The sequence below is a fragment of the Brassica napus genome, chromosome C2 (genome assembly GCF_020379485.1).
Source record: "Brassica napus cultivar Da-Ae chromosome C2, Da-Ae, whole genome shotgun sequence".
Classification (NCBI taxonomy): domain Eukaryota; kingdom Viridiplantae; phylum Streptophyta; class Magnoliopsida; order Brassicales; family Brassicaceae; genus Brassica; species Brassica napus.
Window position 1 is genome coordinate 31494108 of NC_063445.1, and position 21412 is coordinate 31515519.

The following is a 21412-nucleotide window of genomic DNA, read 5'->3' on the forward strand; positions in this document are numbered from 1 at the left end:
ATCAATCCAGGTGAGGACGTGATTCTTGGCAGTCGAATAAGAATTATTTTGTCTACTTTGATTCAGTATGAACGTGTTTATGCTTGGGTGGAATTCGTTTAGGGAAAGTTTGTTCATCATGTTCATAGGGAAATGTTTGATAGAATTCATTTAAGGAAAGTTCGTTCTTCGTATTCTTAAGAAATGTATGATAGGAATTGTTTAAGGATAGTTCGTTCATCGTGTTCTTGAGAAATGCATGCTATAGATTTGCGGGATGAATTATCGAATTATGTTAGGATGTTTACGTGAGAAATGAAAGAATAATTGAATTGAGTTAATAAAAGGAAAAGATTTAAGAAAAAGGTTAAGAAAAAGGTTAAGGGAATGTAATGGACCGATGGGTCACAGGTTGGCTACGGCCGCAGGTACGACTATGGCCGCAGGTTTGGCTTCGGCTGTAGGTTTGGCTACGGTCGCAAGATTATGGACCTTCGGGTCGAAAGGTTAAGGAATGTTAAAGTAAAGGAAAAGATGGGACTAGTTAAGTAATGAAACAATATAACCGGATGCTAGGTTGTTAGTATTGTTTGAGTGTTTGATTATTGGGCTGTAGTGGGAGGTATTGAGCGTCCTCACTGAGTATTTTTGTATGCTCATGCCTCCTTTGTGATGCAGGTGAGGAGTAGTTGGTTGGACCGGAGCGCGGGACGATGAAGACCATTGGGGCGGGTTTTCTTTACTTATAAACTTGGGATTTTATTTGGGTGTTTTGTGAACTTATACTATTACTCTACATTATTTTCTCGGATTTATTAATAAAGTTGAAGTATTTGTTTGATTTTATTGTTGAAAAATTTCTTGAATTTTTACTTAGTGAGAAATAGAGTGTACCATTGGAGCAGTTTTACTCTAAACTCTATTTTAGAGTGAAAAATATAGTGGGGTTGGAGATGCCCTTAGAGCTCAAAATCATTAGATTGAATTCAATTATTATTCAATGAATCATGCAACTACCATCACCCACAAGATTTAAACGCAAACAAGATCGAAACAACCAAGGAGAACGTAAGCGGGAGATGTCGTTGCCTTCGTTTGGATCGAGCCATACTTTTCCCTTTCCGCACTTCAGAACTGAGGCTGCGAGCCGCTTCTGGAGCTTCAGCTAAACCATTTCTGCCTCTCCCTTCCTTCCGGAGATTGGTTCAGGCGAAGAAAGGGTAATCAATAAAGATGATATCTTTTGTATATGCTGTTTTTAGGGTTACTCTCTTCCGCAAAACCCTATTTTTTCTTTTTGGACGTTTGATTAAGGCATGGGCAAAAAAAAAAAAGCAGAACCAAACCAAAATCTCCGAAACCGGAAACATACCGAAACCCTGAAATATCTAAATGGTTCATGTATTTCTATATCCAAAATAATCGAACCAAAAATCCAACGGATGCCCAAATATATACAAAGTTTAATTATATATATAACATAACTAAATATATATTTATTATTTAAAAATATATTACAAGTATCCAAAAATATATGAAGATAATTAAATTATTATTAAATATTCGAACTACTCAAAAGTATCTGAAAGTATCCAGATAGTTTTATCCAAAATATCCAAAGTAATCCAAAATATATAATTTTTTTTATCTAAAACATCCTAATTTTTTTTTACAACAAACATTTACAGACTCATGTTGACTTTGTAAACCAAACATCCACCTGTAAGTTCTCCGTCCAGGGTACATGAATGATGTCTGAGTTGAGGAAGCTTCTTTTTAAAAGCTTAATGTCTTCCAGGTAACTTTCAAATACTGGTCATTCTTCTGGTTCCGAAACCATCTTCACCAATTGAGAACAATCTGTTGCAAACGTAACTTGAAACTGTCTTAAATTCTTCATACATTCCATTGTCCAAATTAATGCCTCCACCTCCGAATGAAGAGGTGAAAGACATGCCCTTACATTCCTTGTCCCTAATAACCATCAAAACCCGGAAAAGTGCTATACCAGCCTTGCCCTGAAATTAAATCCTTATATTTCCATAAACCATCTATGAAACACCATCGTCCTGAGGTCGTTAGTGTGGGTCTGGTCTGTACCTGATGCCCCATCATTTGATCCTTTACTACATGTGCCTCAGTCCAAAGTGTTGATTCCAATTCTGCTATTTTAAGTGTGTCCCTTGGATCAATATCCAGATTGCTAAACACTTTGTTATTCCGACCTTTCCATATATACCATAATATCCATGCAAATTGGTGGTCATCCATCCTTGGATTGACTCTCCAAAAAAGATGATCCATGTTAGCGAAAAAAAAAATAATAGGAAAAATATTGGGATTCGATAGTATCTTAGATAATGCCCACACTTGACGTGCTGGAGGACATTCAAAGAACACATGGTTTATTGATTCCTCCGGATCTACGCATCAAGCACAACATATATCCCCTTGTATTCCTCTTGCTTTTAAATTTTTCATTACTGCTATACATCCTGAAAGGATTTGCCATAAGAAATGTATCTTCGGGGGGGGGGGGGGGGGGGGGGGGGAGAACGCAATTTCCAGCAGAAAGCTTTTAATATATCCACTGTGAGACCATTAAATTCTGGTGATTTTTCCTTATCAGGTTAGACCCGTTCCACTTGATAACCTGATTGAACCGAGTATTTCCCATTGTTAGTGAAATGTCATCAATTCCTATCTTCCATCTGAATTCTACTTAATGGAATACTTTCAATAATTTTTACATCATGAGGATCCACCAAAGCCCTGATTGCCTGTAAATTCCATGTTCGGGATTCCAAGTTAATGAGAGAATCCACTGTGAGGTCCGGGTAACTGTTTTGAAGGTTTTTGTTTGCTGGTCTCGGGCGAGTGGCTGGGATCCAATGATCATTCCATACTGAAATAGATGAACATGTTCCCACCCTTTTAATTAGTCCTTTACAAACCAAAGATCTAGCAGAAATAATACTCCTCCAGCCATATGACGGAGAGTATGAACGGATTGGTTCCAGGGGTGAAGCATTCCTGTAGTACCGTCCTTTGAAGACTCTTGAAAAAAGAGTATTTGGCTTCTCAATCAGCCTCCACAATTGCTTTCCAAGCATCGCCGTGTTAAAATCAAGTGCCGTGTTAAAATCAATAAGATCCTTAAAGCCTAGTCCACCATTATTTTTAGGCACACGTAATTTATCCCATGATTTCCAATGAATGTCTTTTGTGCTTCCTCCTGGACTCCACCAAAACTGAGATACTGCACTCGTTAACTTTTTAATTGTAGTCTTCGGTAACCGATAAACATACATTACATGGTTTGGCAAGGCCGTAACCACCGATTTAATAATCACTTCTTTTCCTCCTTTAGTAAAGAATCTAAAAGTCCATCAATTAACCATATTATTCAAGCGGTCTTGTACAAAACCAAACATTTACCTTAGATCCTCCAAGGCTTTCTGGTAAACCTAAATAAGATCATATTCCTCCTATATTCCGAATTCTCAAAATATCTCTCAATTCTTGGCGACTTGATTCTTCAATCTTATGTCCAAATTGAATTGAGGATTTCTGAAAATTAATTTGTTGCCCTGAGACAGCCTCATATTCCTTTAAAATTCTGAGAATGGTTTGACATTCCTCTTTATTTGCCTTACAAAAGAAAAGACTAACATCTGCAAATAGCAAATGAGAGATTACGGGACAAGCTCTTGCTACCTTCAGACCAGTTAATTGTTTCACTCTCTCTGCCTTCTTAATATTCACAATTAATGCCTCAGTGCACATAATAAATAAATAAGGAGACAAAGGATCCCCTTGACGTAAGCTCCGCTGGGGAGTTATAAGACCTCGTGGTTGACCATTGAGAAGTACCCTATATTGAACCGACGATATACATTCCAGCATTAAATTGATCCAACGAGGATCAAATCTCATTTTGTGAAAAAGAGCCTCAATGAAACTTCACTCTATCCTATCATACGCCTTGCTCATATCTGTTTTGATCGCCATAAACTTGTTTTGACAAGACTTATTGGTTCTCAGTCCATGAAACATTTCTTGCGCTATAAGAATATTATTCGATATTAACCTGGCCGCCACAAAAGCTGATTGTGTCTCCGAGATTAGTCGTGGTAGGCAAATTTTCAATCTTTGACACAAAACTTTCGAGATGATCTTGTAACCAACATTACATAGAATTATCGGCCTTAGTTCTGTCGTCCTTGTAGGTATCTCTATTTTCGGAATCATGCAAATATTAGTAATATTTAAACGCGGATCCATATTTCCTGTAACCAGAAAATTATTTACCATCTCAACCACATCCTTCTTAATAGCATGCCAAGAATGCTGAAAAAAAAAGAGCTGTCATTCCATCCAGACCTGGCGCTTTCTCTGGGTGCATCATGAATAAAGCTTGTCGGACCTCTTCCTTCGTTGCTATTCTTTATAATATTTGATTCATTTGGGGGGAAATAGATGGAACTATCTCTTCCAAAAAACTATCAAATTCTGTTGGAACGGTGGTACTAAACAGATCTTCAAAATAATCCACCGCCACCTTCTCAACTCCGTTCTTTTCTGTTATCCAATTTCCCATCTCATCATGGAGTCCCACTATTTTATTGCGACCCTACGTTGCTTTGTTAAGGCATGGTAAAACTTTGTATTAAAATCTCCAGATGAATACCACATATTCCGGCTTTTCTGGTGCCAATATTCCTCCTCATCCTTATAAGGCTCTTGTAACTTCCTGGAAACCTCAAAAATCTCCTCTTGTGATCTATTATTATCCATTTGAACTTCTTCCAGTACCTGTTGAAGATCTTTAATTTTGTCCTTCCCATATGGTTGATTATCTTTTCGCCATGAGGATATTTCATGACGACAATTATTAATTTTTGTAACAAAATCCACAATTTGTCCTCCCTGATTTTCTGTCCAGCCAGGTACAATTGATTCCATGAGACCCTCCTGTCCAACCCATCTCTTATCAAACTTGAACTGTCCCTTTTTTTTTCCTTGATAAATTATCCTCCAAAAAACCAACTACCAGACGATGATCAGAACCCACCATCTTCAAATATTCTGTGTAAGAGCATGGAAAAAGCGTATGTCATTCCTCATTTACCAAGGCCCGATCCAATCGACATATGACCATCACTGCTCCTTTTCCTTTGCCCCTCCTTCCTTGCCAAGACAGTTTATTACCTCGAGCCGGAAATTCTAGTAGTCCATTATTCCTTATCATGTTGTTAAAAGGAATGAAGGAAGTTGTACATCTTAGGGATCCCCCGTCCTTTTCATGATTCCCCGTAATCTCATTTAGATCTCCAATAATAAACCAAAGTTCATATCCTGATAATCCAAACCAAGTTAGTCTCTCCCATACCTGTTCTCTTAAATTTTGTACCGGTTCCCCATAGACAAAGGTAAGGAAAACTTGTTACTCTAAAACATCCGAATTATTTGATATTTTATCCTAAATAACCGTTATTTTACCCGAATTATCCGAATTACCCGAACCGGAACCAAATGAGAACCAAATTTTTTTTCTGGGTTTCATGTTGGGCATTGGGTTTGATTTCATTTGTATATTTGGCCTTTGGCCCAAAAAAATATAAGAGTTGACAAAAAAAGAAAACTGCGCCTACCATTATTATACTGTAATATTCAGATAACCATTCTAGTTTGGTTACTTTTTTTTAATAATATCTTGGTGTCAAAAACATATGACCTATTCAAGTATTGTTTTATTTGGTTCTGATTTTTCTTATTTTCAGATTATTTGTTTGAGTTTTGGTTTTCTATTATCTACTCCTTGAATACAATTCACAAAAAAAACTACTGAAACAGTTCAGTTAACATATTTTGTACTTGAACTATTAAAATAATCTAAAATATATGTTGGCAATAGTTCAAATCAGTTAGTTAACTTATTTTATCCACCACTACTCAGAAATAGGATAACATGCTCGAATAATTATGTTGGTTTTAATTATGTATCTCTTAATTAGTTTTGGTTTAGTTCTTCGAAACTGAATATTTTGTGCAGTTCTACCACTAACTTATACAATAGATTATGATGTGAATATTTAGAGATATATACAAGGTTACGAGATAACGTTGTAATTAGTTGGTAAGATTATCCTAACCAAGAAGTCGGTTAAGGCTTATGTATAAATACTCTTGTATTATGATGAATAAAGTCCAACAATTCTACAAATTTACATGGTATCAAAGCGGAAATCAATATAAAAATTCTTCGTTCCGAAACAGAGTGATACATTATGCCTGTTTTCGTCCGACAATGTCCGTCTAGTTGAAGGGTGATAACTACAACGAGTGGGCAATGGAGATGGTGAACGCTCTCAGAGCAAAGATGAAGATGGTTTTTACCTAAGCCAAGTGAAGAAATATCAGATTTGGAGTCGTGGTTGAACGTAAATTCTAGGATAGTAAGGTATATCAGATCTTCAATAGAACCAAGCGTAAGATCCACTGTAACATTCATAACTGAAGCTCACAAATTCTGAAAAAGAGATTTGAAGTGGGAAACAAAGTGCGTGTTCATCATTTGATGGAGCAGTTGGTGTCTTTTCAACATAATCTACAAGAAGTGATAGACTAGTGATTAACATCTTGCAATGATGTGGGAAGAGGTTCAAACGTATAAACCACCTCCTGTGTGCAGTTGTTCAGCGGCTGCAACATATGAGGAAGAAAGAGAAGATGAACGTCCGCATCAGTTTATCATGGGGCTGGACGATTCAAGATTCAGTAATGGGGTTACAACAATAATAGAAGCGGATGAGTTACCTGATTTGGGTAAAGCTTATACCAAGGTAATCAGAGAGGAGGCAAGATTAAATATTGCAAAATCCTGAGAAGTAGCTCAACAAGAAGCAATCGGGTTTTTTAGTCGAAGAGATGTGCAACTTGAGGATGGTTCAGGGTCTGGAACTAGACGAGACAGTCGTGACACAACTGGTTTGGTGGCACGGTCAGAGAATGCTAATGCATTATTTGGAAACAAATCAAGAGACAGAGTATGTTCTAACTGTGGAAAGACATGACATGAAAAGAACAACTGCCAGAAAATTATTGGATATCCTGAATGGATGAATGAGAGACGAGGAAGAGGTTCAGGCAGAGGAACCGGGCGTGGTTCAGCGAATGGTGGATATGGTTGTGGGGGAGCTAATGGATATGGTTCAGCACACACTGCTCATGCGACTAACTCACGTGGTTCCTGTACTTCTGACTTGTCACCTGAGAAATGGAAAGCCATAACTCAGATTATAAATGATGGGAGATCAAGCAGTCAGTATGAGAAACTTAATGGTAAGAGTTGTGTTCAATCCGGTAAAACCAAACCAATTAAAACTGAACAGAACCGAAATAGAGAAAGCGGTTTGGATTGGTAATACCAAATATACTGAATGGATTTTACATTTAAGAAACGGTGGTATATGGATATGGTTTGGAATATAAACCGATCAAACCGAATAATTAAAATATAGCAGTATACTTATATGTAAATTATATAATATAATTAATAATAGATGACAAAAAATATAATTAATAATATATACACAATTTATTTTATTGATATGATCTTCATACTTAAAATGTTGATTTTAGTAATTTAATAAGTAAAAAATTACTATTATTATTTTTTATCAAATTAAACAAAGCATTATTTTACTTATTCGTTGACAAATAAGTGTGCTAATATTTGGTTATTTAATAATATTGTGGATTACTATTTTTATTATTTTCCTTCTATAAAAATATTATTATTTTTATTAAATTAATATGTTTACTAATTATTTTAAATAGTCAAATAAAATAAAATAAAAATAGTCTACTTTAAAATATAAATATCTTTATGTTTTATTAAATTTGATATCTTGTCATATAATGTAAAATTCAGAATTTAAATGATAAATATATTTATGGTTATTTGGTATAAAACATAATAAACTGAAAATCGACGGTATATAAACCAAATCAAACAAAACCAAAGTAGATATGGTTTTAATATGATAGCTATTTTTTTATAAACCGAAATAGCAAAATAACCGAACCGAAATCCGGATTGAACACCCTTAGGTAAGAGTATTGGAGATGTAATTTTCGACTCAGGTACGTCGCATCACATGACAGGAAACATCTTTTTTCCTAGTAAATTTGAGAAACACCCCGCCATGTACTGCTGGTTTCGCAGATGGAACATCATCTCAGATGGGTGATATGATTCTCATAGATCGTATTTCACTCAGAAATGTACTATTTGTGCCTAATTTGGATTGTAATCTTATACAGTATCCAAAATGTTAAAGCAGACAAATTGTTTTGCCTTGTTCACAGATACTATTTGTGTTTTGCAAGACCGTTCTTCTAAGACTCTGATTGGAGCCAGTGAAGAACGTGATGAGAAGGATGTGAAGTAGCACGAGCAAACAGAGCTGATGGAACTGAAGATCAACTCATGTGGCATCGACGACTTGGGCATCCACCAATTTCAGTTTTTGCTACTTTACCTGTGCTTTCTGGTGTTATGAATAAGGCTTGTTCTAGTCACGGCGACGTGTGTTTTAGAGCAAAGCAAACAAGAGATATTTTTCATTATAGTATCAGTAACACAAAACAATTTTCTGAATTGATTCATGTGGATGCTTGAGGATCCTTATTGGGTACCTGCCTCATGTGGAGATGTATAATTTCTCACCATAGTAGATGATTTTTCAAGAGCAGGATGGACACATCTACTACTTACAAAATCGGAAGTTACGAAAGTTCCCCAAAGGTTTTGTGCTTACATTGAAAAACAATTCAGCCAAGCTGTTAAAATAGTCCGGAGTGACAATGGAATGGATTTCATGTGTTTGGGAGAATTCTCTCAAGAAAAAAGGATAGTACATTAGACAAAGTATGTAAACACGCCTCAGCAGAATGGACGAGTGGAGAGGAAGCACAAACACATCTTAAATGTTGCAAGAGCATTGATGTTTCAGTCAAAAATGAATGTAAAGTTTTTGGGAGAAGCCATAAAGACAGCAATTTGAAATATGACGCCCTTCAAAGTCCTAAAAGGCAGTTCACCATATTAGGTATTATTTGGAACAAAACCGTCATATGATTCCTTACGTGTATTTGGGTCCTTGTATCATGTACACAGATGCAATCATAATAAGGATAAGTTTGTAGAAAGAAGCAGGTGATGTGTTTTTGTAGGCTATCCATTTGGGAAGAAGGCTTGGAGAGTATATGACATAGATAATAATGAGTTCTTGGTGTCAAGATACGTAAGTTTTGTTCAAAACGTGTTTCCATTCGCACAAGGAAGAGAAAGTAGTGTGGAAATAAGAGACTTGACCGGTGGTCCAGATAATGATTGGATCATTGATGTAGTAGCAAGTGACGGGGGAGTGTCCCTCCCACGGATGAAGTAGTTACTGGAGAAAATGTGTGTAGTCCGATAGCTATTTCAGAACATAGCACACCTAAAGAAGAGAGTGTCGCTACTGAACAAAATACCTTTACTGAAAATGAGGCTGAGAAGATTCCGTTAGTAAGGTTGCGTGACTATGTGAATTATAATGCTCACTATCTCACAGAAGAACACCGTCATTATCACAGCACTTCCATTCCAAAATCAGAGTCCACGTTCAACAGTTCAGAGTCCACAATACCCTCTTGCAAACTATATCTCTGACGATAGAAAGTTTTCTGCTCATAAGGCTTTCCTAGCGGCAATTACAAATGGGAGAGAGCAAAGAAGCTTTAAAGAGGTAGTGCAAGAAGAGGTGTGGCGAAACTCAATGAAAAAGGAGATTAATGCGTTTGAAATCAACAAGACTTTTAGTATAGTGGATTTGCCTCCTGGAAAGAAAGCCATTGGGAATATCTGGGTTTACAAAATCAAGTATAACGCAGATGGGACAATGGAAAGACCTAAATTGCAACTTGTGGCACTGGCTAACAAGCAGGTTCAAGGCATGATTTTAAGGAAAATTTTGCTCATGTCACAAAAATGACAACAATTTGTTGTTTATTGAGAATAATAGCAGGGAAAAGCTGGACTATGCATCGGATGGATGTACACAATACCTTCTTGCATGGACATCTTTGAGAAGAGGTCTATATGAAGCTTCCGAAAGGTTTTCAACACTCAGATCCGAACAAAGTATGTAGATTCCATAAGGCTATATAAGGTTACGGCATGCACCTAGGTGCTGGTTCGTTAAGCTCACAGATGTACTTCAACGTTTTGGTTTCCAGCATTCATATGCAGACTACTTGATGTTTGTCTACTCAAAAGGAAACGTGGAACTCATGGTACTCATCTATGTAGATGATTTTCTCATATGTGGGAATGCCATGAATGTTTTGACAAAATTTAAAAAACACTTGGGGAGATGCTTTCATATGAAATACTTAGGAAAACCAAAATACTTCCTAGGTATAGAGGTTGGACGCAGAGATCGAGGAAGGTTTCATGCTTACGCAACGTAAGTATACATTGGATATTATTTCAGATGTTGGTTTACTTGGTTCGAAGCAGGTTGTGACTCCTATGGAACTGCATCATAAGTTGGCATTCGATTTGTGTCCGTTTTTGCGTGATACTGTGAAATACAGGAGGTTCGTTGGTCGCTTGATTTACTTGTCAATTACGCGACCGGACATATCTTATTTGGTGCATATCTTATCACAATTTATGTAAACACCACGAGAGGTATAGTGGAAAACTGCTTTAAGGGCTGTAACGTATCTGAAAGGAACGGCTGGATAGGGTATAATGTTGGATCTCAAGGTGATATGAGCTTATCAGTCTATTGTGACGCAAACTAGCCAGCATGTCCTACTACTAGAAGGTCGTTGAGTGTGTATGTGGCACTTATTGGTGATTCGCGGGTTTCCTGGAAGACCAAGAAGCACAGAGTTGTATCTCACTCGTCGAATCTGAATACAGGTCCATGGCGCAAGCAGAAAGAGAGATAATGTGGCTTCAAAGACTGTTACTTAACTTGGGAAGCTCCACAAACAAAACCGGTTGAGTTGTTCTTTGATAGTATAAGTGTGCGATACACATAGCTGCTAATCTGGTGTTCAATGAATGGACCAAGCACATAGAATCTGATTGTCATCAAGTGCAAGAAGTGATTCAAGAAGGACTGCTGGAGACTGTTCATGTTCAAACAAATGAGCAATTGGTGGATGTCTTGACAAAGGCGCTTGGGAGAGTGCAATTTAAAACTTTATTGTTCAAGTTGTGAGTAAGAAACTTCCATATTCCCAATTTGAGAGAGAATATTGGAGATAATGATGTGAATATTTAGAGATATGTATAAAGTTACGAGATAATATGATGTAATTAGTTGGTAAGGTTATCCTAACCAAGAAGTCGGTTAAGGCTTATGTATAAATAATCTTGTATTATGATGAATAAAATCAAGTAATTCTATAAATTTACAGGGCCGACCCTGAAATTCTGGAGTTTGAAACAAAATTAAAAATGGAGGCCTGTATATACATTACAAAAATATCCTAAGAAAAACTTATAAACAAAGTTTCATTTATAAAGTATTAAACCATTTATAAAACATAAGTTTTCATACACAGAAAAAAGAACAAATGGTTTGCAGGACAGGGAAAGGAAGAAGCGTAAGAATCTTTTTGAAAAAAGAAATGCAAGAGTCGAGGACAATAAAAGAAACATGGTTAGTCCAAAAATAAGAGTTTTAACTCGGTGAACTACGTCTCGATCCGCGCAACCGCGCGAGTTTTTATTTTCATTTATTTTTATATAAATATTTTGTTTTCAATTCTAAATTGGTATATATTATAATATATATGTGTCTATCAATTTTTGAAACACAATAAGTTTACGGTATATTTTTCATTGAATAGATTGTTTCAAACCTTCAAATGTATTTGTATCTTTTTCTATATATATATTTTCGGATTATTATTTCATTATTAAAATCGTAACTATATATATAAAGATTAGTAAAATATTATTTTATTGTCATATTCAAAGATATTGTAACATTTCACAAATTTAAAAAGTTTTTAAAAAATTAAATTTTCCGCTTCATAGATTTAGATTATCAAAATCTATAGAGTAAATAATTAAAAATTTAGTTTTTGCTTAATTTTTAAAATAAACTATATAGTTTAAAATTTGTTTTTATTGGTTTAAGGTAGTAAAGATTAATCATTGTTAGATAATATGATTTTTGTTATATAAAAAAAAATCTTTATAATTTTAAAAGTTAACATCGATAAATATTTAAATATTTAGCATATAAATGTATAGTATTACAGAATTAAATTATATCAATTTAATTTATACTATCTATAAATCCAATGAATCATCTTTTGTTTAAATCTAATTATTGATAGCTCAATAAAAATTTCTGGTAGGCCCAAAATTTAAATGATAAGATTAGAAATTAAATGTAACATCACTTTATAGGAATACGTCCATTTTAAAAAAAATTACACATAAGTCAAGGTTGTGACTTCTGTTTTAATATATAAGACTAGATTAAGATCCGCGTTTTGCGCGGGATGAACTTTATATATATAAATTATTTTATGTATTATATTTTTTTACATATTATGAAATAATAATTATATATTAAAAAATTAAAAATAAGTAACTATTACATATATAATTAAATGGTGCACACATATAAATCAATTTTATTAATCCAAACAATATTTTTTTCTGTTTGATGGAATATATAATTAAATTTAAATGATATTAACATATATAATATATTTTTAATATTAATGTCTATTAAAAAATATTTTCTACTCATATTGTTTTTTGATCATCTGTTTTTTTTATAACAAAAACTTTAAATTAGTGATAACAAAATTTCCTTTGTGGGATTAATTGTTTTAGTAATTTGTAATTTTTTTTAAAAAAATAACTTGTCAATGTTTGTTCAAAGCTTTTATCAGAAAAAAAATTGTTCAAAGTAAATTTTAAAATTAAAATATTTGTGTATTTTATGTGGTATATAGTTTAATTTAAAACGATATATATATGTATATATATATATATATCTTTAATCTTAATAATTAATTAAATTAGACTTTTTACTTATATGATTTTGTAATCATTTGTATTTTATCATAAAAAAAATAAATCATGGATCACAAAATTTGAATATGAGACTTTTAAGAGTATTAGTAATTTATGGTAATTTTTAAAAATTCAAAATATAACATATACAGAAAAATCTAAATTTTTATTATATGGTTAATGTAGTTGTTTAATTTATTTTAATAGTTTAGTATTAAACAAATATTATATATGATATATTAATTTTTATCAAATCTTTATTATTCAAAATCATTAATTACCATATATATTTTAGCCACATTAGGTAATTTCGTAATTTTTATTTAAGGAAATAATAAAGAACATTAATAATAAATTTATGATTAGTTTAATAAAAAACTTATTATATAATTAGATGGACCAACATATTTCTCTATTGATTCTAACAGTCATCATATTGATGACACATGGTTACAAAAAAAAAGTTAATGTTTTTCAGTTAATATATAAGGAATTTTTATTCTTTTTGATTTATTGGGTTATTGCATTAATGTGTTCCCTGGCCCATTCAAATAAATTTCGGTTGTTAAAACCAACGTGATATTGTCAAGTTTGTCTGATCTCATTTTTTTTTTAATGTTATATAATGTATATTGAACTTTTTCTAAACGAGGGTCTGTAAAAAATGGGGGTGTAAGACAAAAGTTTTAAAGGGCTCGGCTGAGGGCCGCCCTGCAAATTTACATCCTACAATAACATCAAAAGTAATTTTTGAGAAGTTTTTTTTTTTTTTGAGCAACAAGTAATTTAAGAAGTAAGAACATAAAATAATTTAAGAAGTAAGAACATCAAAAGTAAATCTACCGTACATTTTTAATCCCCTTCCAAAATTTGACTCAAAAGTCTGTTGATCTTCTTTCTTGTGTCCGAACCCAAAATAAGAAACATGGTTGCATGGTAAAAACCTAAAAATAGACTAGAAGAAGCAAAAAAACCCTTAAATATAGAATAATCCAAAATACCTTTTAAAGCTCTTTAAATATCCAAAATCCGTTTTGATTGTTCTTGTTAATACTTACGAAAAAGAGAGAAAATAAGAAAAAAGATGAAAATGGTCGAAAGGATCTTTCTCCTTTTCCTCTCCATCGTCGTCACGGTTGTCATCGCCGGAAAAGCTCCACCACCAACATTCACCGAGACTGGCAAAGCCTTGGCAGAAAAACTATGCGAAAAATCTGAAGACAAAGCGTTTTGCGTTTCGAGCCTAACCTCGCGTCACGAAGCAGAAACCGCAACCGCACCAAAACTAGGCGTGATTGCGTTAAGTGTTGCGTCTACAAACGCTTCAGACACGTCTCTCTACATCAAATCGAAATTAAAACAGAAGAACCTCGAGCCCGCGTTGGAAGACACGTTAGATGATTGTTCTAAGAATTATTTAGACGCAGTCGCGCAGCTAGACGATTCTCTCGCGGCTTTGCTGGCAAATGCGTACATCGATGTTGATATTTGGCTTAATACGGCGATTAGCGACGGAGAGGCTTGTGAAGACGCTTTGAGTGAACGTGCTGGTAATGACGCTGAGCTTGCTCGTAGGAACACTAACTTCTTGAAGCTTTGCAAGGACGCTCTTCTCATCAACACTATTTTAACTCCATAAGTTTATTGTTACGACTAATTAATTACTTTGTATTTGTTTGTCGTAATTTTCTATAAATTGCTTTTAGAAAAAAAATCTATAAATTGGTCCAATATGTGGAGAGGTAAGCTAATGATATGTGATATACTTGTTTTGGAAATTTTTTGAATGAGCTTACTGGAGTATATAGTACATACAATAGATATGCATATTTCCATCTAATATAACTTTATCTATTAATAATAAAAATCCCAATTAATGTCAAAGATTGTGTCTTTTCATTATAAAAATGAGCTTAATTTTAAAAAGTTCTCAAATTGTAAAATGATGTGTATATGTATCATTTTGTATCTTTTCTTTATTATGTCAAAAGCCATGTTTTTCATTATAAACTATTGTGTTTCTTAACTATAAAAAAATATTAGTTTTAAAAGTTATCAGATTATGAAATAATGTGTGATTCTATAATATATAGGATATGAAATTAGTTTTACATAATTATATATGTCTTTTCAACATGTAACTATTGGAAAAGATTGTGAACATGTTAAGATGTACCTTTTTCATCATTAAAATGTTATCTTCCATCCAAAAATGTTCTTCATGTTAAAATTGCATTAATTTTAAAACTGAACAAAAACAATTCATGTTATAATTACAATGAATTTTAAAAGACTGAAAATATTTAAGAATACTCACATCATCTTAAGATTAATAATGCATATTTTATTTTTTTTAAATATATTAATTTTAAAGAGTCATGTCTTTTCATTATAAAAATGATATCAGTTTTAAAGATGTTCTCATATTGTAAATGTATTATCTAAAAATAAGTAACTCAATTAGAAAAGTTGTGATTATTCGTATAGATCTTTGAAAACTATAAATAGTCAGAAGCATCGCATTGTAATATTTCATACTTTATTAAAATGGTGAAAAAGAAAAATTGTATGCAGTTACGCTTATAAATGTTTACGAGTTCAAATGAAACATTGTTAGCAAAGGGTAGTAGGTAGGATAATTTGTTTTTTTTATAGCAAAAAAAATCCTAAATGAAATAATAAAGTTATTCTTAATTTTTTTTTCTACTAGATGAAAAAGTGTGTGTTTTTCTTCTTACACAATTGCATTTATGACCATGCACGTTGCATGGACACATGATCCATATTATATATACTATCATAAGACATATTATTAAATATGTCAATATGTCTGTTAAACGTTGCTACCTACTGTTGTAAAAGAATGTGGAAATTGTGTGTATTATTAATGAATCATAAGGTCCCTTTTATATAGGAGATTACAAGATAAGTAAAGAAGAAATTATCTAAAACCTAATCCAACTGGAATTAGGAAAATTACTAAAACATAGAAAAGGAAAGTCGTGGCCGACTAGGAACTCTTGGCCGCCTCTCATCCTGTGTGTGGGCCTTGTCATGACCGATGGGCTTTCTCTTCTTGTCTTGGTTATGAGTCATCCACTTAATGATTTATAACACTCCCCCTTGAATGCCATAACCATATGTGTTTGTAACATGCTTAATGCGGCCATATAGGAACTCTTGGCCGCCTCTCATCCTGCGTGTGGGCCTTGTCATGGCCGATGGGCTTTCTCTTCTTGTCTTGGTTATGGGCCATCCACTTAATGATTTATAACACTCCCCCTTGGATGCCATAACCATATGGGTTTGTAACATGCTTAATGTTGCTTCGTTAAAACCTTTCTAGGAAAACCAAAAACCCAATGTGAGAAAAATAGAAACCATAGATAGGAAAAAGAGTACAACGCATGAAACTCCCCCTGATGAATGCATCACTGAAAATCCTTCAACTGGCGCATTCCTATCTGATAAATAAGCTTCTTGAACGTTGAGGTTGATAAAGACTTGGTGAAAAGATCGGCTGAATTGTCACTGGAATGAACTTGAACCACTTGAACTTCTTTAGCCTTCTGCAGGTCGTGGGTGAAGAAGAATTTGGGCAAGATATGCTTTGTCCTATCTCCTTTGATGTATCCATCTTTGAGCTGAGCTATGCAAGCTGCATTGTCCTCATAGATGATTGTTGGCTCTTCTTTTCCCACGGCCAAACCACTCTCTACACGGACGTGGCCGGTCATGTTCCTCAACCACACAAGCTCACGGCTTGCTTCATACATTGCTATGATCTCTGCATGATTGGAAGATGTGGCCACTAAGGATTGTTTTGTAGAACGCCAGCATATTGCTGCTCCACCATGTATAAAACACATATCCAGTCTGAGATCTAGCATTATGTGGATCAGACAAGTACCCTGCATCAGCATATCCAACTAAGCTTTCTCTTGGCCGGTTGGTATAGAACAAACCGAGATCTTTTGTTCCTTGCAGGTATCTGAACAGATGTTTTATTCCATTCCAGTACCTCTGAGTTGGACAAGAGCTAAATCTAGATAATAGATTCACGGCAAAACAAATGTCTGGTCTAGTGTGGCTAGCCAAGTACATTAAAGCTCCAATGGCACTTAAGTAAGGCACTTCCGGACTGAGCACTTTCTCGTCCGGCTTCTTTGGTCCAAACGGATCTGTCTCTAGGTCGAGAGACCTCACGACCATAGGACTCGACAGGGGATGAGCCTGGTCCATATTAAACTTCTTGAGTATCTTTTTAGTATATGCCAACTGATGCACAAGGATTCCATTGTTTACATACTCAAGTTGCAGTCCCAAACAGAACTTAGTTTTTCCTAAGTCTTTCATTTCAAATTCTTTCTTTAGACATTCAAATGTTTGGGAAATCTCTCCAGGGGTTCCTATTATATTCAGGGTCCACATATAGCAACATGATTACAAAGCCCTTGTTGTCGAATTTCTTGATAAAAATACATGGACTTATTGGATTGTTCTTATAACCCTCTTTCACTAGGTACTCTGATAATCTATTGTACCACATTCGACCTGATTGTTTCAAATCGTACAAGGCTTTATTCAGCTTAATGCAATGCTGTTCTTGAGAACCTTTCTTATCTTTGAGCTCAATACCCTCTGGAACTTTCATATAGATTTCATTATCCAGTGGACCATATAAATATGCAGTCACTACATCCATTAGGCTTAAATCTAGGTTTTCTTTTATAGCCAGACTGATTAGAAATTGTAATGTAGTTGCATCCACCACAGGGGAGTAAGTCTACTCATAGTCTATTCCTGGTCTCTGTGAGAATCCTTGTGCAACAAGCCGTGCTTTATATCTCACTACTTCTCCTTTCTCATTTATCTTCCTCACAAAGACCCATTTGTATCTCACTGGTCTGACATCTCTTGGTGTCACAATTTTAGGGCCAAAAACGCCTCTTTTCTTTAATGATTCTAACTCCACGTTTATAGCTTCTTTCCATTTGATCCAATCTGATCTTTGCATGCATTCATATATGGACGTGGGTTCTAGATCCTCATCTATATCCATGATCTCAAGTGCTACCTTGTATGCAAATATATCATCGACGTCGATATCTTTTATGTTCCATTGTGTTCCAGATATTATATAATTGATCTAGATCTCTTGATTATCCAGACCTGGTGTACCATGAAGTTCAGCGTCCCGAACCTCATTGTATGGTATAATTGGTCGAACCGGTTCATTCGGTATGGCCGGCCCACTTGGCTCGACCAGTTTGGTCGGCACGGCCGGTCCATCAATGTCATGGACGGTTTATTTAATGCTCTCGGGTCCAGCACCTCTTTTGGACTTCCGAGGCTGTTTATCTTTGGAACCAATAGGTCTACCACGTTTTAAACGTTGTTTAGACTCTGTAGCAACTTGACCTTGTCCCTTCTGGACATCTATTCTTAGAGGTGCTTTACAAGCCGGTATGTATGACTTAGTCACTCTATTCGGATCAGCAAATGAATCTGGCAACTGATTACCTAGCTTTTGTAGATGTATAATCTTTTGGACTTCCATATCACATTCTTTAGTCCGAGGATCTTGCCAAGATATTGATGGTCGAGACCATTCTATTTCTTTTACTAACCGGCTGTTATCTCCCCCTAAGGTCGGATATGTGGACTCATCAAAGTGTGAGTCTGCGTATCTGGCCTTAGATAAATCACCATTGGTTGGCTCAAGATACTTTATAATGGTCGGGGAGTCATATCCAACATATATTCTCATCCTTCTCTGTGGTCCCATTTTAGTTCCCTGTGGTGGAGCAATTGGAACGTAAACAGCACATCTAAATATTTTGATGTGGGACACGTCTGGCTCATGACCCGTGAGTAATTGGGATGGTGAATATCTATGCTCACTAGATGGCCTAATGCGAATCAGTTCTGCTGCATGTAATACTGCATGTCCCCATGCTGATACCGTGATTTTGGACCTCATGAGTAATGGTCGGGCAATCAGCTGTATGCGTTTGATAAAATACTCGGCCAAGCCATTCTGTGTATGTACATATACCACGGAGTGTTCCACACTTACCCCCATGGACATACAGTACTCATTAAACGCCTGGGACGTGAACTCACCAGCATTGTCTAGACGCATAGTCTTTAAAGGAAAATCTGGAAAATGTGCTCTCAGTCTTATGATCTAAGCAAGCAGCCTTGCAAATGCCAAATTTCGTGTGGATAGTAGGCAAACATACGACCATCTGGTCGTTGCATCAATCAGGACCATGAAATATCTAAATGTCCCACAAGGTGGGTGTATTGGTCCACATATATCCCCCTGAATCCTTTCCAGAAAATTTATGATTTCCTTATTCACTTTGGCTGGTGATGGCCTAGTAATGAGTTTCCCTTGTGTACATGCTACACATGTGAGATTGTTTGGGATAACTCCTTTGAATGTGTGCCCTTGAGAATTTATCATAAATTTTCGCATCATACTAGTACCGGGATGGCCAAGCCTCGATCATACTGATCTTTGCATAGTATAGACCAGTAGACATTGCAGGTATGGTTTCTAGGATCTTTCTATTGCCTTTGGTGATCAAAATGATATTAAGGAACTCTTTACTTCCTTCTTCCCATGTTTCAAGGTGGAAACCGTTTAACCTTATGTCCTTGAAACTCAATAAGCTCCTTTTAGAGCTGGGGGAATATAAAGCATTTTTGATCTCTAGATGAGTGCCCTTAGGCATCAGTATGTATGCTTGGCCGTGGCCTTCAATAAGGCTGGCTACACCCACAATGGTATGTATATTAGCATTTTGCATTTTGAGATTTATGAAATATCTTTTGTCTCTAAGAATTGTGTGACTTGATCCACTATCCACCACAAGTATACTCATCTCATCATTCATTCTATATATAATAAGATTTATAATCTCAGAGACTTTTATAAAACTTTAAAATAAAACTTCATATTATAAATTCAAAACATCAAATAGTAATGAAACACAAATCAATCATAAAACAATCAAACAAATTCGAATTTAGTCTTTAAGACAATCTGATGTCTCATGATCCATAAGATCATCCTTTTCGTGGTCAAAATCATCATCAGCATCATACCCATTATCATGAACCATATGGGCTTCTGGGTTCTTGTTCTTAAGGCTCTCTTGATAGAGTTCACATAAATGCCTAGGGGTTCTACAATTCTTGGCTCAATGGTTACTCATCCCGTACCTGTGACAAACAGATTTGGTCGAGTAAGACGGCTTGGATATGCCGCCTCGACCGCGGCCAAAAGTGGCTCTTCCACGGCCATAGCTGGAACCACGACCACAGTTATTGTGGTTTCCATACCCTCGGCCATATGAGTAGTTGTCACGACCACCGCGTCCCTTGTACCCACCACGGCCTCTGCCGTGTGATCTTCTTTCATTATAGACGTGGTTGCTTTCTTTGGGATCTTTCTTTTCTTGTCCAGCCTTGTGGGCTTCTGGTAATGGTGCTGATCCTGGAGGTCTCATCTCACTGTTCTTCATCAGGAGTTCATTATTATCCTCGGCCAGAAGTAGGCACGAGATCGTATCAGTGTATGTTGTGAAGCCTATCTCTCTATACTGCTGTTGCAGCAACACATTTGTGGAGTGAAACGTGGAGAAGGTCTTATCAAGTAACTCTTTCTCGGTTACTTCTTCACCACAAAGTCTCATCATTGAAACTATTTTGAACAATACTGAATTGTATTCATCCACAGACTTATAGTCCATGAATCTGAGATTCTTCCACTCATATTTAGCCTTTGGTAGTAGCACCATTTTCTGGTGATCATATCTACGCTGTAAAGCGGTCCAAAGGTCTAGTGGATTTTCTATTGTAAGGTACTGATCTTTTAAACCTTCAATGAGATGGTGGCGTATAATACTTATTGCCCTATACCGATTCTTATCATTCTCATTGTTGCCCTCGATGATAGTATCACCGAGTCCCTTTGACCTCAGGTTGATCTTTGTATCTAGCGCCCATTGCAAATAGTTATCTCCAGAGAGATTAAGGGCCGCATAGTCTAGGTTTGAGATTTTCGACATTTGGATCACATTATCATTTGAAATTTAGGTTTCACAATGTGATCATACAAACAAAGATCTCGGCCACAATCAAGCCTTATACGAACACGTAATCAAACAATAGTATCGTCTATATGAAATCTACTTGACCATGGTGCGAACAATCCTAGTTTATGTTTCTATATGTGACAGCGAGATTAGGCCACACGGCCATATACTTTTATTAATGCAACCAATTCGAGTTTGTATAATGTATATGCTGGTTGAT

General features: G+C 35.3%; 2 protein-coding genes across 2 annotated transcripts; one reads left to right on the forward strand and one right to left on the reverse strand.

The window, feature by feature from the left end:
- The first annotated feature begins 14128 nt into the window (after nucleotides 1–14128).
- Nucleotides 14129–14855, forward strand: LOC106379591 (putative pectinesterase/pectinesterase inhibitor 26). The gene has a single exon (XM_048748166.1). It carries the CDS (start codon nucleotides 14169–14171, stop codon nucleotides 14721–14723), a length of 555 nt encoding a protein of 184 aa, XP_048604123.1. The 5' UTR covers nucleotides 14129–14168; the 3' UTR covers nucleotides 14724–14855.
- Nucleotides 14856–20295: 5440 nt separating this feature from the next.
- LOC106378323 lies at nucleotides 20296–21165 on the reverse strand. The gene has a single exon (XM_013818471.1). It carries the CDS (start codon nucleotides 21163–21165, stop codon nucleotides 20296–20298), a length of 870 nt encoding a protein of 289 aa, XP_013673925.1.
- Between the last annotated feature and the right edge of the window lie 247 nt (nucleotides 21166–21412).